This window comes from Lissotriton helveticus, chromosome 6 (assembly GCF_964261635.1).
Source record: "Lissotriton helveticus chromosome 6, aLisHel1.1, whole genome shotgun sequence".
Taxonomy (NCBI): domain Eukaryota; kingdom Metazoa; phylum Chordata; class Amphibia; order Caudata; family Salamandridae; genus Lissotriton; species Lissotriton helveticus.
Genome location: NC_136067.1, coordinates 1165210179 through 1165238087, shown reverse-complemented (window position 1 = coordinate 1165238087; position 27909 = coordinate 1165210179). Strand labels below are relative to the sequence as shown.

General features: G+C 46.6%; 1 protein-coding gene across 14 annotated transcripts in view; it reads right to left on the bottom strand.

Moving 5' to 3' along the window:
- The window catches only part of AFDN (afadin, adherens junction formation factor), a 1642835-nt gene that overhangs the window by 1363114 nt on the left and 251812 nt on the right, over positions 1-27909 (bottom strand). For all 14 annotated transcript variants that reach the window (XM_078648844.1, XM_078648846.1, XM_078648851.1 and 11 more), the window contains exon 5: positions 23826-23986. In XM_078648844.1, coding sequence (XP_078504970.1) covers positions 23826-23986 — 161 coding nt within the window. The remainder of the gene's footprint in view (positions 1-23825; positions 23987-27909) is intronic.

Genomic DNA, 27909 nt, shown 5'->3' with positions numbered 1-27909 from the left:
TGCCTGGGTGGTGGGGCTTCTGTCCTCTTCCATCCAGGCAATCTTCCAGTGTTCGTTACACTATCGGGCCATGCAACCCCTAAAGGCGTATCACCTTCGGAGAGGGTTGTCCTACGACCAATCGGTTCGACTTTCAGCAGAAGTGAAGGACGCGATGTCGTGGTGGCTCACCCACATAGAAGCGTGGAATGGCCGAGTGATTTTCGGGTCGGCTCCGGACCTAGTCATAGAGTCCGACGCCAGCAGGTCGGTATGGGGCGCCTGCTGCGGGGAGTTTTCCACAAGAGGTGCTTGGTCTTTAGAAGAGCAGGCGTTACACATCAATTGTCTGGAGCTCCTGGCGGGGTCCTTCGGTGTCCAATGTTGGACCAGGGACCGCGTTCAGTCTTGTGTCCAGTTAAAAATGGACAATGTCTCTGCGGTCCGGTATGTCAATCACCTGGAGGGTCCTTGATCTTGGGCTTTGGCGAATCTAGCGAAACATTTTTGGGAATACTGCCTAGCTCATCATATTTCCCTGAGGGTGGAGAATCTCCCGCGTCAGGCCAATCGGGTGGCGGATTGGCATTCGAGACATCTAGTCTATTCCAGTCAATGGCAACTGGATGTCCCGGTCTTCCGTTGGCTGGCGGGTCTTTGGGGACAGTTTAAAGTGGAGCTTTTAGCGTCCCGCCTGACTCCTGCTCTTCTTCAGCTGGAGGCCGAACTCTCTCGCAGTAGCCACCGATGCGTTCCTTAAAGATTCGAGTCGGGAGAAGGGTTACGCATTCCCCCCGTTCTCAATTATCGTACAATCGGCCGCCCAGATCTGCCGTCAGAGAGTGGAGGTGGTGATGGTGACGCCGTATTGGAGGTCCCAAGTTTAGTTTCTGGTTCTTCTGGAACTTTCTTGGGATTTTCCAATCCTACTCCCCCCGTTTCCTCAGCTCCTTCCGAGTCCAAACGAGGAGCAACATCACCTAGTCACAGAGGGGTCTCTCCGCCTCGTGGCATGGCGGCTTTCAGGCAGCATTAGTCGCTCCCTGGCCTTTCGAGATCAGCTGAGGAACTCTTATCCAAGGCCTGGGCAGACAGCATCTCAAAACGTTATCGTTTCGCCTGGACGAAGTGGATGCGTTGGATCCCATGGTCGCGGGTGTCGTTCCCATCTTACATTTTCTGGCTCAAATGGCAACAGCCCGTTTAGCGTATTGTTCTATTAATACTATTCATTCCACGATTTAGGTGGCTCATTGCCCGGTGGAAGGGGCTCCGTTAGGGGAGCATCCTTTTGTTTGTAAGATCCTGCGGGGCATCCGTCTTTCGTTGCTCACGGAACCGCGTTACTCCTCCTGTGGGACATCAATTTGGTTTTGAATCTCTTCCCGTCTTGGCAGCCCAATAAATATCTCTCTGTGAAGGAACTCTCGGCCAAGTTAGCCATGCTCCTGTGCCTGGTCTGCTGTTGGAGGATTTCGGATGTCCATGCATTGGACATTTCAGCAAGAGTTTTCCCTCCCAACGGGGTGACATTTACGGTGGGCCGTCGTACTAAATCGTTGTCTCATACAATTTCATACTCAACTTTTTCAGATACGCTTACATTGTGTGTTGTGAATTGTCTCAAGGCATATGAGGATTTAACTCAAGAATTCCGCCCTCCAGGCGAACGCCAACATCTTAATGCCTTGAGGAAACCGCACAAAGCAGTCTTTTCTCACCCACTATAGCTCGGTGGGTGCATTGGGTTATGCAAGAGGCGGGTATCGACACTAAACAGTTCAGTGCTCATTCAGCCAGAGGTGCAATAGCTGCTAAGGTTTTTTCTCTGGGAGCCCGTTTGGAGAACCTGATGCGTGCCGTGGACTGGTCCTCGGATTCCACCGTCAAAAGGTTTTATTTCAAGCCGGTCCTGAAGGTCGCTCAGTTGGTGGTAAGTATGCTTTGAACTAGCATAATCGGAGCCTCCAGTCCTGACTTAGAATCGAAATTTGCCTAGCATAGTAACAGTAAGTTTCAATTCTATTAAGGACACGGAGGTACAAGTTACTTACCTTCGGTAACTTTGTATCTGGTAGAGACGATTCTAGCCACAGATTTCTTAACGTAGAATTATCCCCAGACGGGAGACTGGACCCGGAAAACTTTCTTGCCCAGCATCTCGGCATGCCAGGGGTGGGACGGGCAGCACACGACTCTGCGCCGACGTCCTTCGCGGGCGTGATGTCAGCGAGGTCACATAAGCCCCACCCTAGTGCGCTGACGTCAGTTTGCTTCGGAGAACTTTTCCGCGCCACAACACGGAGCCATCACTACAAAACTGAAGAGAGCATGTTAACAGAGTGCGAAACAACCAGAGAGACACATTAGAGAGAGAAACAAAAGGTCTGGTTCTCCTTTCACCAAGTGGCGCCACGACACCATAAGGCGACAGCAGCAGGCCAGAGCAGGAAAGAAGCAGAGCACCACCCAGAGACACAACTTGTGCAAGCCAAGGTAAAAGCACCAGGTGGCAGAAAGGCTCCAACAAACCAGGGCAGTGAAGCCATAGCAAGAAAAGCGCAAAGCGCCATTCAGTGGAGCCACCTTGCAAGCCAAGGCGAGAGCCCTCCTGGAGGCACAAGCGCCGTGACAGAAAAAAAAGAGAGATAGAGCCTGCATCTCCAACCACAATGGTAAGGGCCCCAGCCCGGAACAGAGGAGCAACAGCAATCCAACCCCGGACTACACTGCCAAGGATGGCTATATCTCCTGAAAGGAGGAGGAGGTCAAGGACAGGCAAGCCATTCGCAGACTACGATGCCATCTGAAAACAACAGGAGGCCAAGGGCAGGTAAAAAGAACCCCCAACGAGAAGACCAGGTGGGGATCAGAAACTCTGACAACAGAAGGAAAGGGCAAAAGTAGGCCCTCACGCTGGAGAAAAACCAGCTGGAGGGATGCCTGACCAAAGAACACAAAGAGGACACCCACAATGACAAGTCACCCAGAGGTAGGCGACCCAGAAACCCAAGCAGAGGGTCCTCGCAGAACGGGAAGGAAGGGTGAGTCGTGAAGGATTCTGCGGCTAGAATCGTCTCTACCAGATACATCGTTACCGAAGGTAGGTAACTTGTACATCGATAGAGACTACAAGCTGCTGATTCTTTAACGTAGAATAGATACCCTAGCCATACCCAAAAGAGAGGAGGGCCTGTGAGAGAGCCTCCCCACCAGGAGAGACAAAGGGTCCAAACAGGGGGCATGCCACAGGAACAAGGGAAGCCCAGGATATCTTAAGCCCCACCAAGGGAGAACTGCCCAACACCCAGCAGGGGCAGACAGCGCTCGCCAAAGTCTCAAGGAACACAAATCCCACCCTAACCCTTAGGGAGGAGAGGTAGAACCGGAGTAAGGGCCCACCGGAAGAAGCCCCTACACAGAGGCAGAAAGAGCCAAACACACCCCAGCCACAATGGTGTAGTAGAACAACTGGCCTGTACTGGCATGCACAGCCAGCAGAAGACAACACCACGGACGGTGCACCCAGGACAAGCTAGATGCCAACCGAAGGTAGAGGCCAGGAAGGCCCAGAAGGGCTAGAACACGCCCCAAGGGAGGGGCCGGCGCACACTAACCCACGAATGAAGCGGTACCAGATAGAAATAAAGAAAGGAAGAAAAAAAGAAAGACGGGGACGGACCAAGCCGTCCACCAGAACCCAGAGCCAGACAGAGGACCAGGGCGGACAGAAGTGCAAAAACCGGTACAACATAATGCCGCAGACGCCAGGCCAGGCTAGCGAGAGGCCGATCCAGGAGAAGGACATACCGGGGCGCAACGCAAGCCGCTCCAAACCCAACAACAAGAGGATTGCCACGGAGAGCAGAGGCCCGAAGGACGACCACACCTCCCCAGCACACAATAGAGCTATATAATAGCTACCACTACCCCACATTGGGCATGTCACGTACCAAGAACACGGGAACCCTCTTAGGAAAAAAGTTTCCGTAGCAGAGGACAAACAGAAAGACCTGCGGAGGAATCAGCCAATAAAGAATACACAGAAGGCCTAATCTCAGGGCCTACACCGCATACCAACAGCCAAAACCACAATCAAACAAGCATTTACAATGCAATGGTCTCGGCATTATTAAAGGTAGAGCTATTGGCATTGCTCATGTATGTATGTATGTATGTATCGCCTATTTGTACCACGCGTGCTGTCACCCAGAGGGTATCCATGACATTTTTATTTTTTTAAATCATAAATAAATGGCATTATCATTTACATTGCCAATAGCTTAATGGCTCGGAAATGCATGACCGATTGCATTTACACCCACACAGAGTCACACACACAAAGTCACCCACACACCCATACAGAGCCACCCACACAGAAATACTAGGAAGGAGGACCTTAGTGATTAAGGGGGAAAGACCGAATTGAATCTAACATTTCCTCATAGCCAGTAAGCACTAGGTTGCATCTCTTCCTCAAGGACGTGTTTCTAAAAGCGTTATTTCCTTCAGGAGTTGTGTCTTACTCCTGTCCTATGCATGATTAGGCAGGAGTAATACGCAACCACAGAAAAAGCTTTTGAGTTTGGCCTTGTATGTTTTTGGGGATCTTGATAGCAGGCACAACTTTTTTCCATATGGTGAAGCCTTAGCTTTGAGGCCATTGTTCTTAAGGTTTAAGAATATAACTATGGACCTCGATTCACCAAAATGCCAGAGGTAGCTAAACTGGCATGTGCCCTTCGACCCCTGGAATGACATGACAGAAAGTGACATCATATGGCTCTGCGAGCTGATTACAGAATTGGAAGTGGCACTGTTGGACATTGTAACAAAACTAAATCACAGCAAGTGCCATCATGTAAGAGGATGGGAAATTACTACCAGAAGATCTCACTATAGCACCGATACATTAAACACTTTTAACACACAAATAATGCCACAAATCCCACTTTACCTTCACCTATGAATGCACTCAGAAGCAGACAACATGCACTGCAGGGAGAAACAGGCTTCCTAATTTTACATGCTGTGAGGACTGGTAAAAACTCTACCAATGACACTCAGAAATGTAAAGTGGCATGTTACGTAATGAGCTGTCAGGATGATGTAGGTTTTCACGTAAGACAGATTCGGACACGGAAAGGGTTGATTCTGGTGACCACTGTCAACTATCACAACATGCAGCAGAAAAAGAGAGCAGGTTCTGTCGTCCAAAGGAAGGCTCGGGGGGACTTGTTGCAGCTTTGAATGGACAGCTATAAATCAGACAGCGGTAAATAGTGACTCTGTAAAATACTTTCTTTATTTGACTTCTCTACAAAGCAAGGACAATAGACAGTGCTCTACCCTGAGATGTGGTAAAATTAATTTTGTAGAACAACAATACAGCCGAAGCATGAAATATGAGTTTGCTAATATAATTAGCAGGTAAATGCCCCTTCAGAATTGTACAGAAATGGAAAGGCCTCATTCCATGGGTTATAAAGCAATAAAAAGTGCGATATTACTACTCCAGGGAGCTATGTCTAATTTCTGAAATGGTTAGGGTTAGACTGAGAAATGCATTCATTTTTTAACGTGAAGTGACTGCTCTAAAATACAAGACCACATTGGAGCTTAGCATTTATCTGAGACCATGGGGTTGCAAATATTCCTCAGGCATGGGCACTGGCATGCTATGCATGAAAGTGTTTACTTACGTGATTTCACACATTTGCCCTTTTCAATCTAAATTTAGTGGACTCAAAATGCAGCTTTCATGCAATGTGTATATAAGACATTAAATCAGTCAGCTCCCGAATATTGTCAGAGACTCCAAGTAACCGCTGTCTGAACTACTGTATCCCAGTGATGTGCATGCAGCTTATGATATTTCGACAGACAGTATATTCATTTTCATAGTTATGTGTGAGCTGAAGTCATGGGCATCTTAAAAAGTGCAACCCTCGAAACTGGTGTGGCTCGGAGATGCCAAGATCTGCACGTTGCTTGCAGTTTGCACACACCTCCCATTTGCCTTCTCCTGCCCCACCTGCAATCCTGTTAAACATTTCAAAACAGATTGGAAGTTTCCCTCTAACACATGCTGCTTGATTTAGTCTTCTGGTACTGTCTGTGCACCTCTTTTCCATGTCCCTACACTACCTAGACTGGCAATCGCAGGGAGGAAAAAGACGTGAAGTGAGGCTTATTATGGCACGCATCGCCCCAAAATTGAGTAGGTTCTGATAGAAAAGTAGCTTAGCTAACTGAGCAGTAAAAATCAAGAAGCCCAGGTGCCCAAGCCATTCCAACACTGCTTGTTAACCACTTATTTTGGTTTACTGGGGTCGCGGACAATGTGTCAAGGGTCGCAAGAGGATGATCAGAGGTCTTCTGTAACACCTAAATGACGTCCATAAATATAACAAGTGCCCTCTGGCTCTGGTTTTCCAACAATAAGCTATAGCCTAATTCCGCATTGAACTTTTTCATGTTTTCTAGAGTATTTCCTCCATCCAGAGGTAACTTTTTTTAGAGAAAGTAACCAGCAAAATATATTTGTAATTCAGGCACTGGTTCTTGAAGTTTTTTGTTCATTTAAATAGACTTTAAAACTGTCTATAAGGTAGCCCATTAGTTTCGATGTGCTCAGTAACTGGAATGATCGGCCCATCAGAAATGACTTGCATGAATAAATAGTACTAGTAATAGGAAGCAGCATGCGCAGAGTGACACAATCGGAGGCACCACTTAAATACACTGGCAAATATATTCAGAAATAGCAGTCAAACACAAAATAAAATAAAACTGCGCAGAGCAGCAAGAAGCCGTGTAAAGAGATACCAAGAGTTCACAGGTGGAACCTGATGCAAAAGGAGCATTTCCCAAGTAGCAATAAAGGGCCACATAACATAATTGACGTCACAGAGTATAGAGGGGTCTCACAGAAGCTCTGGGGCTGCAGAGGTCGCGCAAGACTTTGGAGGAGGAGAGCAGGGCCGAGGAATGTTCCCCAGGCTGGAGCAGGCTCAACGGACCTAGGGCTGCAGAGCTGCGCAACGGTGAGGAGGACTGAGGCTGGGTGGATCCGTGGAGCGCAGAGAGGGCGCGAGAGTGACGATGGTGCGGTTACAGAGGCACAGAGGGATGAGTATGGAGGTCGGACCCTGGTGCTGCTGGTTCATGAGCGAATTCGGAGCACCACTGAAGCTCTTGGAGAGGGAGTGCAGACAGGCTCGCGGGGGTATGAGGGGTCGGCGACTGAAATACGAGCCATATACTGACCAGTACCGGCAGACGCGCAGTGCAACTTCAACTTTTCCTTGTGTGTCTGAAGCAACTGATGGTAGAACCAGGAAGAGAGCAGTCATCGGCGCGCGGCGGAGACGCTGGCGCCGTGAGCGTGCGCGCGACCAAATATGCGCGTGGCCAGCTCATGTCGCTACCACTCCATTCAGAATGCTGGGCGTGTGCACAGCTCTGGTCTCGTTTGTCGGCAGAAACGATTGCTATAGTTCTCAGCCGAGAACGCGTTTCGCGCGTCTCTAGGCCGAGACCTAAAAAGGGGCCGGACCAGCAGTCAACAGCACCAAAGCCCTAACAAAAGGACTTGAGGGCACATCAAACACACAACCGGGGCTACCCTCTACCAGGCCCCTGAAATTCAATGGAAGAACACTCCCAAAAACCAGACCGACTTACAGGTCGGGAGGGGGAGGAGGAGGAGGAGGAGGAGGAGGAGGACGACGTAGCCCCGCAAGAAACATCTGAATGGCAGAGTCCGCAGGGGTGTGGAACAAAAGAGTGCCATCAAATGGAAGGTCCACCAGCCGTTCCCTAACGTTCTCCAGGAACACACTATCCCATAGCCAGGTATGTCGACTAAGGGCCACAGAAGAAATCAAGTCACGACCAAGCACCTCCGAAATGTCTAGAGCGGAACGAAGAATAAACGCCGCCAGCTCCCGTCCGTCGAACACATGGTGCCGCAGATCAAGACAGGCACCCTCATGGGAAGCGGCAGACATAAGGGACTCCGCCGAATCCCACAAGCAAGAAGTGGCCCTAGCCTATACACAAAGAGTGTTAAGGGCCCAGAAAGCCACACTGGTGGAGGCGAAGATATTGCGCCCCCAAGAATCTAACCAGCGTGCCTCTCGTGACGGGGGAGACAACACCGATGTCAGGGAGGGAAAGGCAGTATGTAAAAGAGGATCCCTGATAGAGGGGTGGAGGGAAAGACAGACAGGGTCATGCGGCGCAGGACGGTGCAGAAGTTGTTGGGGCACCGGGTCCCCTGTGGTGGGCCGCCCCCAACAGAGAAGTATGGAGCGAAGCCTCAAAGAGAAGAAGCAGCACCCGACCACCAGAACCCTGATGGAGGACCTCCAGAAGATGGTCCATGGGGAAATGAGCAGCTGGATCGCCCATGCGCAAGATTCCCGCAGCTGTGGAAACTGCTCAAGCGAAGGCACACCCGCCTCCGTAGGGCCCCGCAATGGTGAAAGCAGTTCCTCATTGGGCGACGGCTGCAAACTAAGGCGGCCGCCCCCCTAGCCCAACCGGAGGAAGGAAAGGCCAAGCCCAGCAAGAGGCGAACCGAGGAATGGGGAACCTGAGGTGCCTCCGGCGAAGACTGCGGCCGCGGCGACGGTGAAGAGCCGTCCTTAGAAGACGCTGGGGAAAAAGCCGCGACACGGCGACCTGTCTCCGGAGAAGATTAAACCAACAACCGCCAAACCTCTGGAGAAGAGGAGGCGTCTAAAGACGAATCAAAGACCCGACGCCGGCCCAGAGCTGTAGAGTCCGCGACCGGCATCAGGTCAACGTCGACCGGTGCTGAAGTAGATGCCGGAAATACCTCCGCCACAACGTGTGGCGCAGGAGACCGAAGCTGGGTCGGAGCCGGGGCGGCTAGGGAACGGCACTGGAAAGGCGTCAACTCCACCTCCGACGAGGCAGCCGCCTGCGTGGAGGGACGAGGGGGGCCCGGGGACATGCCCCGACTCCTAGCTGGCGACGCCCCAGAAGTCCCTGCACGTGGCAAGGGATCCGCTGACGTCCCAGGAAGAGGAGGACAAGGAAGAGCCAACGAGTCCTGCAAGGCCACCGCATAGGCCTCCATCTGGGCTCTAGTTGGCCCCGCACCAGAAAACGGCGGATAGGGTGGCAACGCGCGGGGCAGCACCACCCGCGGAGAACCCAAGCCCCCAACTGGCCCGGAATCCAGCTCTCGGGGACAAACTGCGACACTTACCAACAGGTGAGTGACTCTCTTGGGTCATGGGAGAAGGACAACGTCGGAGGCAGCGGTTCTTGAAGCCGTCCACGGGAGACCGACGCGGCGATGACGCCGACCTGGACATGTGTGCCGAAAGGAGTTTTGTCCGGCGCTCCCGCAGGGACTTCGTTTTCATTTGCTGACACGCCTCACAGTCCATGAAGTCATGGTGTTCTCCCAAACACCACATGCAGATGGGATGAAGATCTGTCACCGACATCTGGCGCGCGCAAGACGAGCAAGACTTAAATCCCGAAGGCATTCAGACACTGTACCCAAGAAAATGCTGGAAAGCGGGGAAAAAGAGGCCTAAAACAGGCCAGGAACACGATTTGGGTCTGCATTGCAAGCGGAAAAGAAGAAAATTGACGTTAGCGTGTCGGGGTGGGGCTTATGTGACCTCACTGACGTCACACCCGCGGAGGACGTCGGGGCGGATTCGCGTGGTGCCCTCCCCACCCCTGGCATGCAGAAATACTGGGCAAGAAACTTTTCCGGGTCCAGTCTCACGCCTGGGGATAATTCTACATTTAGGAATCTGCGGCTAGTAGTGTCTATCAGATGCAAGGATTATCCCACCCGTAGCACGATCTCGTGTGAGCTTGCCCGTATATGGGTAAGTAATCTTTTTCTGTAATATTCACAGTAGTTCCGGATAGTATTGCTAGTGTTGCAGACTGGTGGTTTGGTTGTGCTTATAATGTTGGCACAGAAAAGTTTCCATAGTGAGCCTACGCTGTCTGTCTCTTTTAGGAAATGATGGCGCAAAACACGGCCAATAACGATGTTGCGTGCTTCGCGCAAACAAAGAGGAAGGACAGCCAAGATGGACGGTCTATTTAGATGGCATGAAAACTGTTGATAGACTTATGGGACAATACCTCTTGGAACTATGGGATTTGTAGTCCCGTTCGAGATTTTCTGTTGGTTTCTTCTGTAAATTGGTGTTTCTTTCCCACTTTTTGGGGAAATGATTGAAGTTTGATGCTTTTCTGGCTGCTGAAAAAATTGGTTGGATAATAAAGCGAAGAGAGAAAAGGCCCAGTCACTTCACAACAATCACTGGCAAAGCCAATTGGCCGTACCTATGCGCAAGCTATTCACTTTGTTGATGTGTTTTAGCCATGCTGTACAGCAGCACAGCTGCATAGAAAAAATAAGGTCTAGGACACAGCCAGCACTGCCCAAGGGACAAGCCACAACAGAGGACAGGGGAAGAAACAGAAGGAGAGTGGGGAGGACAGCGGGGGGACAGGGCAGGTAACGACAGTGCAAGCAAAAATAGGGGTAAGGGCAGTAGGACGGGGCAAGCATTAATGGGGGAGCAGAGGATGAGGAGCAGAGGATGGGGAGAGGACAGGCCTGTTTAGATAAATACTAGCTTTTGTAAAGGGATCAACTCTGGCTGTGCAGGACAGATTTGCGATCTAATAGTTTCTCAAAAGGAAAATACTACTTACCAGTATGCATCAGTTCTTGGCATGTAGAGCTGCAGAGTTGCACACTATGCATAGATTGCCACCTAGTGTTGGGCCCGGATGTTTGCAGTTTGTTTTGTTGTAAAAAAGTCTTTGGAAGTCACGGGAAAGGTGACTCCTCCTTTGGATGATACTGCACATGGTCATCGGCTCCATCCCCAGATTGTTTTTCGCCATTAGGGAAGTGATGGAGCTGTTTAAGAGATCGTGATGCCCATGTGATATGTATCTAATTAAGATAATACTGGAACAGATAAAGGTAGCCGGGGAGGCGGGTGGGCGTAAGCAACTCTGCAGCTCTACATGCCAAGAACAGATGCATACTGGTAAGTAGCATTATCCGTTCGAGGCATATGAGCTGCAGATTGCACACTATGCATAGATTACATAGCAGTTCCCACACCTAGCGGCGCCCCCGGTATCTGTTGCTGTTGTTTGAAACAGAGTTTTTAGTACAGCCTGGCCCACAGTGGCTTGTTGTTTAGTTTGCACATCTACACAGTAATGCGTTGTGAATGTGTGCGGTGTAGACCATGTAGCTGCTTTGCATATGTCATCTAGGGGAATGTTCCCTAAGAATGCCATTGAAGCCCCTATCTTCCTGGTAGAATGGGCTTTTGGTGGGATTGTTAATGTGCGTTTGGCTTTTTGATAACATATTTGTATACATATAACAATCCACCTAGCGATCCCTGACTTTGAAATGGGATTGCCTTTATGTGGTGGTGAGAAAGACACAAAAAGTTATTTTGTCTTACGAAAAGTTTGTGTCCTTTCAATGTAGTACAGTAATGCTCTCTTGACGTCTAAAGTGTGTAGAGCTCTTTCTGCGACTGAGGCTGCGAGAAAAATACCGGCAGCTCAACAGATTGATTTAGATGAAAAGGGGAAATGACTTTTGGAAGGAATTTTGGATTACACGAAGAACCACTTTGTTATGATGCATTTGCAGAAAGGGTTACTGAATGGTAAATGCTTGTAGTTCACTACCCTTCTGAGAGACGTAATGGCTACTAGGAAAGCTACTTTCCAGGTTAGAAATTGCAATTCACATTTATGTAATGGTTCAAAGGGAGGTCCCATTAACCTTGTGAGAACCACATTTAGATTCCACACTGGTGCAGGTGGTGTTTTGGGAGGAATTATTCTTTTGAGTCCTTCCATGAAAGCTTTAATAGCTGGCACTCTAAAAAGAGATAGATGTTGTCTATTTTGCAAGTATGCCGCAATGGCCGCAAGGTGTAACCTGATAGACGTGTAGGCTAAGTTACACTTTTGAAGGTGCAATAAATATCAGATGATGTGTTGAATAGACACGTCTAAAGGATTAATTTGGTTGTTATGGCAGTATATGACAAACCTTTTCCACTTAGCAGCGTAACATGCTCTAGTGGTGGGGCGTCTAGCTTCTTTGATAACGTTCATACATTCTGGGGGAAGGTTGAGGTAAAAAAAACTCTATGACCTCAGGAGCCAGATCGCTAGGTTGAGCTGAGCTGGGTCCGGGTGTCTGATCTCTCCATGGTTCTGCGTTAATAGGCGTGGAGATAGGTTTAGTTTTTGGTGTGGTACAACAGACATTTGTAATAGCGTGGTGTACCACGGTTGTCTGGCCCAAGTTGGAGCAATTAGGATGAGCGTTAGGGAATGTTGCTGTAGTTTGCGTACCACTAATGGAAGTAGTGGGAGAGGAGGAAAAGCGTACGCAAATAGTTTTGACCAGTTCATCCATATCGCATTGCCTTTGGACAATGGGTGTGGGTATCTGGCGGCAAAGTTTGGGCATTTTGCGTTTTCGTGGGTGGCAAAGAGGTCTATTTGAGGTTGTCCCCACATTTGAAAGAACGGATGAAGAACTTGTGGATGAAGTTCCCATTTGTGGATTTGCTGAGTTTGTCGACATAGCAGATCTGCCATAGTGTTTTGTACTCCTGGGACGTGTTTTGGCTAATAGGTAGATCTTTAGTGGTATAGCCCATCTCCATATCTGCTGTGCTAACAGAGCTGCAGAGAGTGAGTCCCTCCTTGTTGGTTTATGTAGTACATAGCGGTCATATTGTCTGTGCGGCCTAAGACAGCTTTGCCTGACACTTGAGTTTGAAAAGCTTTTAGGGCTAGAAACACAGCTAGTAACTCTAGGTGGTTGATGTTGAGTAGCTTTTGTTGCGGTGTCCACCTGCCTTGCATGGTGTGATGCAGGAGGTGGGCTCCCCAGCCGGAGAGCGATGCATCCGCTGTCATGACTATTTGAGGAACTGGCTCTAGAAACGGTCGCCCTTTAAAAGGTTTTTGGTGTTCCACAATTGCAGAGAACGATGAGTCCAACCGTCTACCAACACTAGGTCTGTCAGTTGATCTTGAGCCTGGTTCCATTGGTGTGCTAGGCACTCTTGAAGTGGACGCATTTGCAATCTTGCGTGAGGTACTACAAATATGCAAGATTCCATCATTACTATGAGCTGCATGAACACTCGAGCTGGTAGCGAGTGTTGCGGCTTGAATGTTGTTAGGAGAGTTTGTACGCTTGTTATCCTTGCTGGAGAGGGATATGCTAGTGTTAGTTGGGTGTTTATTGTAGCGCCGAGACACTGTTGCATGTGTGAGGGTTGTAGATGCGACTTGGTGTCATTTACTGTGAATCCCAAGCCGTGAAGCAGTTGAATGGTAGCGTGAGTGTGTTGTACACACTGGCTGTATGAGCTGGCTTTTATGAGCCAGTCATCTAGATATGGGAAGACATGAATATGCTGTCTTCCTACGTGTGCTGCTACTACTGCTAGGCATTTGGTAAACACCCGTGGCACTGTTGTGACTCCGAATGGGAGCACTTTGAACTGGTAGTGCTGCCCGTCTAGCACAAATCTGAGATATTTTCTGTGCGCTGCGTGGATGGGAATATGGAAGTAGGCGTCCTTGACATCTAGAGTGGCAAGGAAGTCGTTTAGTACCAGTAGTGGAAGGACCTGTTGAAGTGTGACCATATGGAAATGGTCCGACTGAATGTAAACGTTTAGAGGTCTGAGGTCTAGGATGGGTCTTAGAGATCAGTTATTTTTTGGTATTAGGAAATATAGTGAGTATACTCCTTTGTTTTTCTGGTGCTCTGAAACTATCCTATTGCATTTTTCTGCAGGAGGGATATTACCTCTTGTCTGAGCAATGGTAAATGTTCCTGTAACATTGGACGCTGCTTGGGTGGTATGTTGGGGGTGGGGGGGGTGGTAGATTTTAGTTCCAGACCGTAACCTGATTGAATAATTTGTAACACCCACCTGTCTGATGTGATATTTTCCCAGGCTGGCAGGTATTGTTGGAGTCTTCCCCCGACAGGAGTGGAATAGGACGGGGGAAGGGGAAGGGAGTCATTGGGCAGGGGTAGAGGCAGAGCGGGAGTTGTTCATTTTTACCTCTGCCCTTGATATTGTTACCTCTGTACCCACCCCTTTGGTAGCCCTTGCCGTAAGTGGACTGTGTGGGGGCTTTGTATGAGGCAGAAGCTGTGTCTGAGGAATATCCTCTGGTGGCACCTCTATAGGATGAGCGACGGAAAGAACGTCTGGGAGCCTGCGACTGCAGGGCTCCGATAGATTTGGCGGTGTCTGTATCTTTCTTCATTTTTTCAAGAGATACATCCACATTGGGTCCAAATAGGTGTTGCTCATCAAAAGGTTGATTAAGAATGGCACTTTGTACCTCAGGTTTGAATCCTGATATACGAAGCCAGGCGTGGCTGCGTAGGAAGACGCTGGTGTTAACTTCTCTAGACGCAGTATCCGCTGCGTCAAGGGCACACCTGATGGAGGTGTTTGTAATGTTTTTACCCTCTTGGATGAGTTTGTGTGCTCTATCCTTGTACTTGTCAGGGAGGTGTTTCATTAGTGACTCTAACTCGTCATAATGTGCTCTATCATATCTGGCTAGCAATGTCTGTGTGTTGGCAATACGCCACATGTTTGCTGCTTGAGACGCAGTTCTCTTCCCTGATGCGTCCAGTAACTTAGACTCTTTATCTGATGGGGCAGCATCACCTGATGTTTGCGAGTTTGCTCTCTTGCCTGCGTTGGAAACTACAAGTGAGTCTAGTGGTACTGGCCCTTTAATATATGCCGGGTCTGAAGGGGCGGCTTTATATTTCTTCTCTATACGAGGGTTAATGATTCGAGTTCTGACTGGGTCTTTGAAGACTTCAGAAGCGTGTTTAATTACTCCCTTAAGCATTGGTAAAATGGATGTAGACCTTTGTGTGTTATCAAAGGTATCCATCAAGAAGTCTTTGTCTATAGGGCCTGTGTGTATGTCTACCCCGTGATATTGTGTAGCCCTGTGTATCAATTCATTAACCCCCCCCCCCACGTATTCTCCTACGACCTCCAAATGGCGAAGAAGGAGACGGACCACAGGAATCTTAGGCGAGATGTTCATTTCTTGACCATTGTTTTTCAGCGCATGACGCGTTTCGGGCTCGAAAGCCCTTGTTCACATATTATATATGCTGTTCGCGTGCTACTCAAAGGTGGACACCTTCGAGCATTGATTTATACGCGGCCGTCCAGCCGCGGAGTATGCACCACCCCGGCACCCTGGGGGTCACTAAAGTGAAGCAGCAGTCGTACTTGGAATCGAGGACGGGCCCACTTGTGGAGTCCATACAGGACTTGATTGTGTGCTTCCCGGACCACACTTCCCAGAATGCACAGTCTCATTTGAGCCTCCCATCGTTGGGTGTGTTATATATAAAATGGGGAAGTGGGTCGGCGGTTGCGCACACCGCTTCCGTTAAAGCCCCTGAAGAGAAGCAAATGGAGCTTCGAAACGCGTCGGGCAGATCCCGTACGGAGTGGCGTCTACGAGTGGATCCCCGTCCTCACCTATACATAAACCAAGCTGCTGTTCGCGTGCTACTCAAAGGTGGACACCTTCGAGCATTGATATATATATATACACATATATATACACATATATATACACATATATATACACATATATATACACATATATACACACATATATATACACATATATATATATATATATATACATATATATACACATATATATATATATACACACATATATATACATATATATATACATATATATATATACACATATATATACATATATATATATATACACACATATATACATATATATATATACACACATATATATATATATATATATATATACATACATACATGGAAACATATGCATGAATATGCGTATAATGTAGCCAAAGAGAAGCACCCTTGTGGACTGTGGGTAGTGCTACAATAACGTGACATGCAATACTAGTCAAAAGATCAAATATTCAAATATGAAACATTTTATACATTTAAAACACATATATAACAATCAAACCTCTCATCAAAGAGGCTTACCTTAAGAGAATAGGTTTCCTAACACTGCCTGTCCCACTGATGGGTCAGCACGCTGTGATGATTCCAGGCAATAATGCTTTGCAAACGTGTGCGTCGTCTGCCATGTAGCAGCTCTGCAGATTTTTTCAAGTAGCACTCCGCTCCAAAAGCGTTTTTAAAATACTGAATGATATTGCTAGCCCCGCCTGCATTAAAAATAAGGTTCTCCCCCACGCCGGAACTTTCTGATAGCCTAGTTGCTTTTTTTTTTTTAAATAAGATCAGTAAAATTATTGAAGGGCTAGAAGGGGAGAGTACAGTTGATGAGGATACTGGCCCCCCCGAAGGATAGGCAGGAGGACCTGAGAGTGATGAAGGCCTCGGCTCAGATGCCTTTTCTAGATCACTTTGATATTCCTTCTGTAGAGATTTTTGATCAAACTGCTCTTGGGGTTTCTTCTGGCTCATCTTCAGACCCTTTTACCCACAGGGTCTGGAAAGTGGTAGGTTCTGAACTGTTTCCTCCACTAAGGCAGTTGTGTAATCAATCCTTGTGCAGTGCGGTGGTTCCCTCGTGTTGGAAGCAAGCGGTTGTTTCCCCCTTAATGAAAAAAACCTCACTTGACCCAGCCTGCCTTAAGAACTACAGGCATATCTCACTCCTTCCATAGCCAGTGAAGATCATTGAGCACCTTGTGAGCAGGGCACTCTCCCAGTTTTTGGAGGTAAATGATCTACTGGATGACGTTCAGTTTGGATTCCGCCCAGGACATGGGAAGGAGACTGCCCTGTAGACTGTGTTGGATGATCTTCGCTTGCGTGCAGACAAGAGTCAACATGCCATCTTGATCCTGTTAGACCTGTCTGCCGCATTCGACACGGTCAATCACAAGGTTCTCCTGGAACGATTGGAAGAAGTGGGAGTAGCAGGCACAGAAATGGCTCCATTCCTATCTATCTGATAGATGTCAGGCGGTGGCTCTCCCCCCTTTTCAGTCAAAGTTTACCAAGATCCACCATGGTGTGCCACAGGACTCTGAAATTAGTCCCATTCTATTTAACGTCTATATGCGTCCCCTGGTGGATGTCATTAAATCTCACGGCATTGGCCTGATAAACTATGCGGATGACATCCAGCTGATTCTATCACTGGAGGGAGAACAGTCATCCACATTGGAGAACTTCCATGCCTATATGCAGAATGTGGTACATTGGCTAAGAAACAACTCTCTGCAATGTAATGCAGATAAAACTGAAATCATCTGTATTGAGGGTGGGAGAGTGCCCTATTCCCTTCCGGTTGACTTCTCGCCTATTCCTGCTGATCCCCCATTGGTACCATCCAAGTCGGTTCGCAATTTGGGAGTTTCTTTTAATGAGAAGCTGACTTTGGAAACTCACGTTAATAAAACCGTGGGGAGCTGCTTCTCCCATATTAGGATCTTGAGGAAAATCCTCCCTCATCTCCCTGGTAGTCAGGAGCGTGGTTTTAAGCAGGCTGGATTTCTGTAATTCTCTACTGCTAGAGTCTCCCAAGTATTTAATTGGGAGACTGCAGAGGATTCAGAATATAGCAGCCTAGCTGGCTTTAATACGTCCTCGCCAATCTTCCTCCTCTCAGGCCCTTGCGGAGTTGCACTGGCTCCCCTATAGTGCAGAGGATTCACTTCAAATCCCTCTGAGTTGTGTTTAAGGCACTGCACGGTTTGGAGCCTTTACCATTGCAGAGTAAATTTTGCTGGTATGTCCCCACCCGTTGCCTTCGGTCCTCCTCAGCTAATTGGGTGAAAGTAGCCCTGATCATAAGAGCTAAGCTGGGGGGCAAACTTTCAGTGTTGCTGCTGCAAGACTCTGGAATAAGCTACCCAAGGAGCTGCAACAGATGAAAGATCTTTTGCCGTTTCGTAAACAAATTAAAACCTGGCTCTTTCCCAGAGTTTAATACCTACATGCTTCTGTCATAGATGTCTTTTTCCTTTCTCCTTCAGTGCCAGGAGCCCGATGGTTTGCAGTTCGCTCTATAAATATACTTTACATTACATTACAAAAGAGCAGTTGATGCAGAAACTGATCTAGTGGAGAGCGCTCTCACAGTCCTTGATAAAGGCTTGCCAGCTTTGTCATGACAAAATTGAATAGCATTCGTAATCCACCTGGCTATGGTAACTTTAGAGACTGCAGTTCCTTGAGAGGTTTGACCATAAGCTATAAATAGCTGATTCGATTTCCTTATGTCCTTAGTCCTTTGCAAATACATTTTAAGACATCTCTTGAGGTCTAACGTGTGTAGTGCTCTTTCAGCAGGCGTGGATGGGTTAGAGAAGAGCGTCCTTAGAATGACTGGTTCATTCAAATGGAAGTGAGTACGGACCGTAGGAATTAACTTGGGGTTCGTTCTTAGAATGACCATCTGATCAGTGAATCGCAGAAATCGATGGGAAATAGTGAAGGCCTATATCACACTAACCCTCCTTGTCGAAGTCAGAGCTAGAAGAAGAGCGACTTTCCAAGTCAAATACTTCAATTCTGCCTTGTGAATGGGCTTGAATGGTTGTTTTAGCAACTGAGACAACACTACATTAAGCTGCCATTCCGGAGGTGGAGCTTTGACGGGCGGAAAACCTCTAAATAGTCCCTTCATGAATTGTTTTACCACTCTTGATGACCATAAAGTCGGAGTATGTGGCGATCGTCTGTATCGTGAAATGGCCACCAGGTGAACTCGCACTGACGAGTGAGAAATGCCTGATCTTGCTAGAGAAAGCAAGTAAGGCAGGATGTCTTCCGGAGCAGAGAGAAATGGATCTATCTCTGTACGTTTGCACCATATACAGAAGCGCTTCCACTTAAGCTTGTAAGTCTTGTTGGTACTTTCATCTCTAGTTTTGCCAATAATGTCTTTGCGGTCTTGGTCAATGTTCAAGCATCTAAATTCCAAGAACTCACGAGCCACGCATGCAGCTGCAGAGAAACTGGTTCCGGGTGACACACTTGGCCCTTGTTCTGTGTCAACAGCGTTGGCTTTACGCGATTCTGAGAGAAGGAGGAGTTCTGTGTACCAATGTTGCCTGGGCCACCAGGGGGCTATCAGAATGATGCAGCAACTCTCCCCTTTCATCTTCGTGAGGATCCTTGGTATTAGAGAAATTAGGGTAAAAGCATATGCATATATCCCTGACCATCTCATCAAAAGGGCATTCCCTCGAGAGTTTGGGAGTGGGAATCTGCTTGCATAGAATCGGCATTTGGAGTTGAGGTGGGTCGCAAATAGTTCCAGTGCCGGTTTCCCCCAGATTGCAAATATCATGTCCAGCTGTGCTTGTTCCAGCTCCCATTTGTGACAGCTGTTGCTCGTCCTGCTCAAGGTATCCGCTAAGGTATTCCGGAGACCCGGGAAATGCTCCGCTGTCAGTTAGATGTGTTGGAGCGCCAGCCGGTTCCACAACTGCTGCACATCTTGTGACAGAGTGAACATGCTTGTGGTGTTGGCTGTCCGGATCAACACCGAAGACCCTTGAATTCGAGGAAGGAAAGCCCGAAGAGATAGGAAAATGGCTTTCAGCTCCAGTCTGTTTATGTGCATCTGCTGTTGGACCAAGGACCACTTCCCTTGAGCTAGGCCCTGCAAGTGTCCTCCCCAACCTTCCATAGAAGCATGCGTTGTTACTACGGAACTTGGATGACTGGAAGAAGAGACTGACCTTGGGACAGATGTGAAGTCTAGGTCCACCATCTCAGGGCCTCCTTAATCCGAGAAGTGACAATGATTACGTTGTCGAAGGAGCCTGAGGTCTGAATCTATTGACATTGCAGTTCCTCTTGAAGAGGTCTCATGTGCAAACGAGTTAGTGGCACAAGATCTATTGCGGAAGAGATCATTTTCAGTAGAGATCTGAACGCTGTCACAGAAACGCACTTTTTTTCTGCACAGCTTGAGTGCTAATGCCAGTAATCTGTGCCGTCTTTCTTCGGAAAGGAAAGCTTTGATCTGGATGGTGTTCAGTTTGGCTCCCAGAAATGTTATCTGGTTTGGGAAGATTGAGGATTTCTGATAATTGACTGAGAGACCCAGCTTGTGGAAAAGAGATAGGCAATCTTTCGTTGCATTCTCCACTAGGCGAGAAGACGGCGCCTTTAGCTGCCAGTCATCGAGGTAAGGGAATACCTGATGACCTTTGCCTCGCAAGGCTGCTGCCACTGGAGCGAGGAATTTTGTGAACGTCCGTGGAGCCGATTTGAGGCCAAATGGAAGAACTCGGAATTGATAGTGGGTACCAGCCACTGTGAACCTTAGGAATTTTCTGTGTTTTGGGTGAATAGGGACATGGAAGTATGCATCCTCGAGATACAATGAAGTCATAAAATTGCCCTTGTTGAGGTGTCGTAGGATGTCCGAAAGAGTGAACATTCTGAAAATCTGGCTCTTTAAGAATTTGTTCAATTTTCTAAGATCTAGGATAGGCCTCCACTCTCCCGACTTTTTGCGAATGAGAAAGAAAGTGGAGTAAAAGCCTTTCCTCCTTTAGGAAGAGGACCTTACTATAGCCCCTTTCTGAAGCATGGCCTGTGCTTCTTTCGTGAGTAAGTGAAGGTGAGGGGGATGTGATCCCCTGGGAGGGCTATTGGGTGGTTTTTTGATGAATTCCAATGTGTGGCCATAAGAGATGAGATCCAAGACCCACTTGTCCGAAGTGATGTCTCACCACTGATCGATGTGTTCTGGGATTGTAGCACCAGTCTGGAAGGAAAGGGAAGCAGCTGGCACCATGGTGCAATCACTGCTTGCGGCCGGTGTCACGGCCTTGGGATCCTGGCTTTTTTTTGGAGCCCTGTCTGGAGAAACCAGCTGTATTTGCCTGGCGGTAAGATTGCTGCTGGTAACCTTGACGGTATTGCAGTTGATAGGTTTGATAGGATTGAGAACCTTGGTAATTCCCTCAATAATTGGGAAAGCCCCTGCCTCGGGCTCCCCGAAAGGACGCTTTGCGGTATTGTAGGGTTCAAAGCACTTTAGCAGTGTCCGTATTTTTATTGATGGAGGTCAGTGCCTCATCAATATGGCTGCCGAACAGACTGTCCCTTCATAGGACATATCCCAAATTTTTGTTTGAACTTCAGGGCGGAAATTTGTTGCCTTCAACCACCCTTGACGCCGTAAAACGTCAGCGTCAGCTAATTGCCTGAAACCTATTGTGGCAATGTCCATAGCAATGTCAATGATTTCTGACGCTGCTCTCTCTCCTTCCGTGAGAATTTTGAGAAACTCCTCCTTGCTATCTTCAGGGATGACTTCTTTTAGTGAACCTATGTCAGATTTGTCTATCATAACGGGCTAAAATGGCCAAACCATTAGCCGCCCGAACTGAGACTGCCACCATTGATGAGAGCTTCTTTTCCAGTTGAATAAAGGCGTCGACCTTCTTTGTCTGGCGGAGACATTTTAGGCGTAGATGGATTTTTTGACCTTGCCTGAGCAGCCTGCAAGATCACCAAGTCCGGTTTAGGTTGACTTATAAGACACGCAGGAGAACCCTCTGGTGCTCTATCTTGAAAGCACAGGAACCACAGAAGCTGGGAGTCTTCATGACCTTGATTCCTTCTTGCCAAATATGATCAATGATGGGTATTGATCTGACAGTTATTCTTGCCTGGTCCTTAAAATCATGAAGGAAACAGTCCAACTGGTGCACCACTGTAGAAAGTTGAAATCTACTAGCGGCCCTATCCATAATGTTGTGAGACCCTCAGATATCCTCCGGTCAGAGGAGTCGACTGTGAACTTGACGCTGAAGAAGATTTCTGGCCCGATTTACCTTTGGCAAGGCCAGAATATCCTGATTTTTCCACTGGGGCTCCTGCGGACTATGGGGAACCAATCTCTGAGGAGACCTTTGGCTGTTTCTTCTTTTTTCGAGATTCTTTGGCCATTTGAGAGACTTTAGATTGTTTCCTTCTCTCTTCAGGCTGACCCGCAGGCAACGTGGGCCTCTTGGTTGACAAAGAAGACGTGTCACTATCCACATCATAGGCAGCAGACTGCTTCTTCTTTAGCCAGATTAGAAGTCTTCCTTCTCTATCCCTCAGGGTTTTAGTAGAGCAGGTGCGGCAGATCTTGCATTGTTTTGTCTCCGAGACAATAGAGACAGTCCTTATGTGCATCATCCACATGCACTCTCTTTTTCCCCCAGGATTTACAGGCTCTAAATAATCCTATTGTATCAGACATTCTTTGTAAAGAAAGCTGAAATTAACTTATCTGAAAAAATGAAGAAAACTGAGCAGAGCTCAGGGAGACTCCCTTACACAACGAAGTGCGGTGAAAATCTGAGGGACTCACCCTCTCTGGGGAAGGTTCTAGAGGGTGCTGGTTGCTGATTGGCTGAGTTTTTACTTTGGTCCTTTTTGTAAAAGGAGACTAATAGGCTATATAATATATGGATACTACCATAATAGCCCATTGAAAGTTACTAATTTTTACCTACTACTTTGTTATTTATGTACCGTGGGACTCCCACTACAACGACGGGGAATGATTCAGGCATGTGAATCTATGGAAGATACCCCAATACTGGATAACTGCATTGGACAAGAAAGCAGTACTTGGGCCATGCTCGGGAGAAGCATGCGCTGCCCAAAGAGAAGCAAGAAAATGAATAACAAGACCAACCAATGGTATGGGCTCTAAGCCCCCATTTAGCAAACGAAATGCCATGCAAGCGACAGCGCATGCAAGGTCTCAGTTAAGACCTAAAAATGAACAGACAGGAAAGCGACTTGCTTTCAATTTATCTAAGATGAAAAACTATAATATATTCAGGCCCTAGCTAATATGAAGTCAGTATCAGCGGGACTGGACACAGGGCAGAGTCATGATGATTATCATCATCCAGTAGCGTCCTTTATTGCATTGAGAGGTCTAAAGCAGTGGTTCTTAACTTTTAACTTCTGTGGACCCCCACTTAACAATTACTGGAATCCAGAGACCCCCCCAATGAATAATTATTGGAGTATGGAGATCCCCATTGAGTCATTACTGAAAACCTGGGATCCCGGCCTAAGTGATTTAGAGGATTTGAACCACAAAACAATATACAAGTGATTAAATATTTTATTTAATTCACAAACAAACTTACAAAAATCATAATTTCAATGGAAAGGTTGAAGCTTTTCTATATTCAATTAATGGAACCAATCATTCATACTATATAGTTTTACGCACTTGCACTATCCCACCAACAAGTCTGAGGATACCAACTTCATTTTTAGCCTTCAATTTAAAATTCCACCACACAGGATGTTTTGAAATTTATGATTTTCAAATTTGCCTGTTTATTTATATACACTTAATTAATCTGGTAATAATATTTACATTTCTAAGCAGTGACAGACCTTCTGAGAATGTTTTGCAGCTCGCATTTCAGACAAGCTAGTCCGGCTGATGCCCCACTCAAATTTTGCACCATACTGTTCCCACATTCTCTACTACAGATCACCACATAAAAAGCGGTAACAAATAGGGCATCAGTGTAAAGCTGTACCAGGTAGTATAAGACAGAACATTTGTAATATACAAGCAACCAAACACAAGTTTCACTGCACCCTCAAACTATTAGGCTGCATGCTCTCTGTAACAGACATGGTACACTCAGACTATACCCTTTTCATGAACAGTATCCCATCTTAAAGCCCCATACAATAGACTTCACAGACTGTGAAAATGGGAACTAGAGGGTGACCTCATACCAGAGTCAGGTCGGCCGTCAGAGCTCCGAAACTCTTGCATTCTCTGCTCAAGTTTCTTTTGTCTCCGTCTTTTCATCACCACCTCAGGGTTCGAAATTGTGCGGGTGAAACTAGTTTCTGGCATATCCTTGTATACGTCTGCTGCAAGCCGCGAATTCTCTCTGGCAAAACAAATGGCAATGGAAACATGTTTAATACTTGCTGTCATTTATTTTAGATTTCACGCAACTGATGTTCATCAAAACACTAAAAATCAACAGGGAACAGCATTACTAAAAGGGAATTTAGACAAAGATGTAAAGGAAGTCACCGCAAGCGAAACTTATGTTTAAATTTGAATATCTCCGAAATTATTTCAGTGTGCAAATGTATTTTTAACAAAAGTTGGATGACCATGCACAAGCAGGCTGCCTACATTAGACAATCATTCGTTAAAAAATTATGAATGCTGCCCTACATTTAAAGTAATTCATACTGCATACCAAATTCAGCCAACATAGAATGGGAAAGGTTGTCATATGCACAGAGAAGATACATTTGCAGAAAAAAACGTGCTAGTATTAACAACGCAATTGTGTCACTGGGAGAAAATTCGTTTAAAGGAACACTGAATATTTTAATGCGCACACCTTCAAATATGCACCATTACTTGATTTCCAAGCACTCTCCTCAGCAATTCGTGGGGGAAAAGGGTGCAGGCCTGTTTTGTAAGGCCGCTATTAGCCAATCTTTTAGTGGTGTAAACCATCTAATAATTATCGACAAAATTCCATACCGTCCTAAAGGTTGTAGCTACTAGAACAAACAATGGACATTTCAACAGGTCACGCTTATAAATTAAAGTGCCTTTTAAGATAACGATGTCTTAGTCACACAATAAACCATCCATCATACATGCCCTCTATCGCTCATCCTTGGACTCATGCATCTATTCATCCACCCACCGACGTATCCTCGCATTCACCCACATACTCAACCACAACGCACACACAAACTCAGCAACATAAGCAGTATAAATTACAATAAAAGAAGAAAACATGCTGCTGCAGAAACATGTGGGACATATGCTTGCAAAAACAAATGTGTACAGTTGTTTTAAGCTCCAGCACGGCCACTGCATTTAGAACGAATGTGTTAGTAATCTTACAATTTGAAAAGAATGAAATACTACTGCTAATACCATTCTACCAAGTCGCTTACAAATTATTTTCCCACTGGGATGGTTAAAGAGGGAGAAATGAACAGCAAAATCTTTGCCCAAAAAGGTTATCTGCGAGATGTCATGTAACAAGATAAATGTCTGCAGTCTTGAGCAGGGGGCAATAATAAATCAGCGTTTAAGCCTACTGACATGTACATGTGTTTCATAATAAATGGGGCCTACATTCAATGTCAATTTTTCGTTAAAAAAAAAAAAGATCAGAACCATGGTATTTGAAAAAACGTTTCCAAATTGACCAACCTGGTCTTTATCATTTATGCATCTCCACAACCAACTCAGCCCTACTGTGTTGTGCATAAGCTTTCCCACAAGCCAAACTTTAGATACATCGTAATAAAAGTACTCAATGTTAATAATCACCGGTGTCAAAACAACATAAAATCCCTCTTAAGAGGGCCTAATAAGCATTAGCATGCATATTTTCTCCCCACAAGAGTTGTTCCACTGGTTTTTCAGCACCAAAACCATAGCCATCTACGAGATTCTATGTGACAAAATACCTGCCACCAGGCTATAGCACAGGGTAGTTATAACAATGCAACCTCAAGTCTAGTGCCTTTAACACTTGCATTTCACAATAATTAAGTCTGGCCTAATAGTTTTGTCATACATTTTCATGAAAGAAATTAAACTGATGGAATCTGACACAATTTTTGCGAAGAAGGCAACCATCATTCATACAGTTATAAAAGTACAAATATGTACATAATTAAAGATGGCAAAAACATCAACCAGCCGCACTCAAAGTTTAAGAAGGACAATGGAAGTGGATATCCATCTCCGGCCCAGTGTCAGCCGTATACATGACAGCAGCCTCTCCTACGCCAATGACAGGTATTCACACCCTCCCCTTTTGGACAAGAACACCCAACACAAGAAACAAGATCACATTATCCATGACCAAAGTAGCTAATAGGATAAAAGCCAACTAACTGTCTGAAGCTCAACACCAAAACCAAAGGGGATGATGGACGGAGTGTTGAACAATGCAAGCACTCACCCCCAGTCAACTGATCTGGGTTTAATCCAGCAGCATTCTTTAGCTCACTCCGCCACCTCAGTTCAGACATGGCCATATGCAAATCAGTCTGACCGTGTGCCTCATGGGAACAGTCCAGCCCGAACTGCCAAGCCATGTCTTCCCTGGACCGGAAACAAGCCTCCTGGGACCGGTTTCTGGCTAATCAGCAGTCATCAGCCAGGCTAGCTTGAATCCAGTGGCAAAGTGAGCAAGGAACCCACGTCTGGGCATACCCTGCCAACTTAGGGCGAACAAAGCAAAACCAAAGGGGATGATGGACGGAGTATTGAACAATGCAAGTACTCACCCCCAGTCAACTGATCTGGGTTTAATCCATCATCATTCTTTAGCTCACTCCACCACGCCTTTTCAGACATGACCATATGCAAATCAGTCTGACCCTGTGCCTCATGGGAACAGTCCAGCCCGAAAAGCCAAGCCATGCCTTCCCTGGACCGGAAACAAGCATCCTGGGACAGGTTTCTGGCTAATCAGCCATCATCATCCAGGCTAGCTTGAATCCAGTGGCAAAGTGAGCAAGGGACCCACATCTGGGCATACCCTGCCAAGATAGCAGTAGGAATCTTCGGCAAGAACACCTCATCATGGGACACCAAATGATGGTCGGGAGAACTCAGACCCAGAACCGATGCTAAAATCCTCGGAATAATGCAAAGTAAAAGGGATCCCCGCTACTCCTTCAGGTTCCTAAGGCAGGGGAAATATCAGTGTACAAACATGCATTGGCATAGCCAATAGGTCTCGCCTTTGGGACCTCGTAAGTTGATGTTGTTGCACCAAGGATATTGTGCTGCATTACTAAATACTTATAAGGTCCCAAAAGCGAGCCCCATTGGCTATACTAATGCTGGTTTATTATTTACTCATCCTTGTGTTTTTCAACTAGATCTTAGGGAGTAGGGCTGACCATCTCCTGTTTTATATGCTCCAGACTGCTAAAGGCTCATCAGACCATAGTAAATAAGTGGTATAGATATGAAGCCTTGAATAAAAAAAGAAAAAAATGTGGCTCCTCACTGATTACAGGCATGCATTTTCTCACTCGTTACTAGGTTCTTGATTTTCCATAAATTTGGAGGGTCACAGGAAATCCTTTTTGAACACTGACCATCAATTGATCTGGTCTCTGTTAAAGTGTGCATATTTTCAGATTCAGACAGAGGGCTCAATCACGATATGGCACAAACTCTGTTATGGCCAAACACCACTTTGCATTCAAAACTGATTTATAATATGTCATGGATTGAAGGTGTCTGCTCCAGTGATTTGCGGCTGATGGTACCTCTCACCTATAATGGTAGTAAACAGTGGCTAGGTGTTGTTTGCACGCTGTGGGATGGGGAATTACGCATCTGCAATTGGGAAGTTATCCCTCATTCTGGGGAATGCATGTGGTGATTGTGCACATATTGTGTAGCTGCTATTTGTTTTCACTCCACGAACTAGAAATTACAGGGCACACAATTTTCATCTGTTTTTTACAGCCCATTTTAGATCGGCTCATAGTAGATCCTTTAACTGCGTTTCTGTTAAAGTCAAGCTATTCAGAAACATATTACTTGGAGTTATTAAAAAAAGAACTCAAGCGTGGAATACTGCAACAAGCATTGGAAATGCAATAGGTCTCGCACCATTAGAGTTAGTGCTTTTAGAATTGTTTATGGGTTTTTTTTGTAAATGTTTAGCATTTTTGTTTCCTGTAGCCAATGCTAAAGTATTACAAATAAAAAAAGCCATAAACATTTCTAAAAGCTCTAACTGAAATGGTCTGAGACCTATTGCACTGTGTGAGGGTGAGGGGTTGAGGGTGAGTGAGGGTG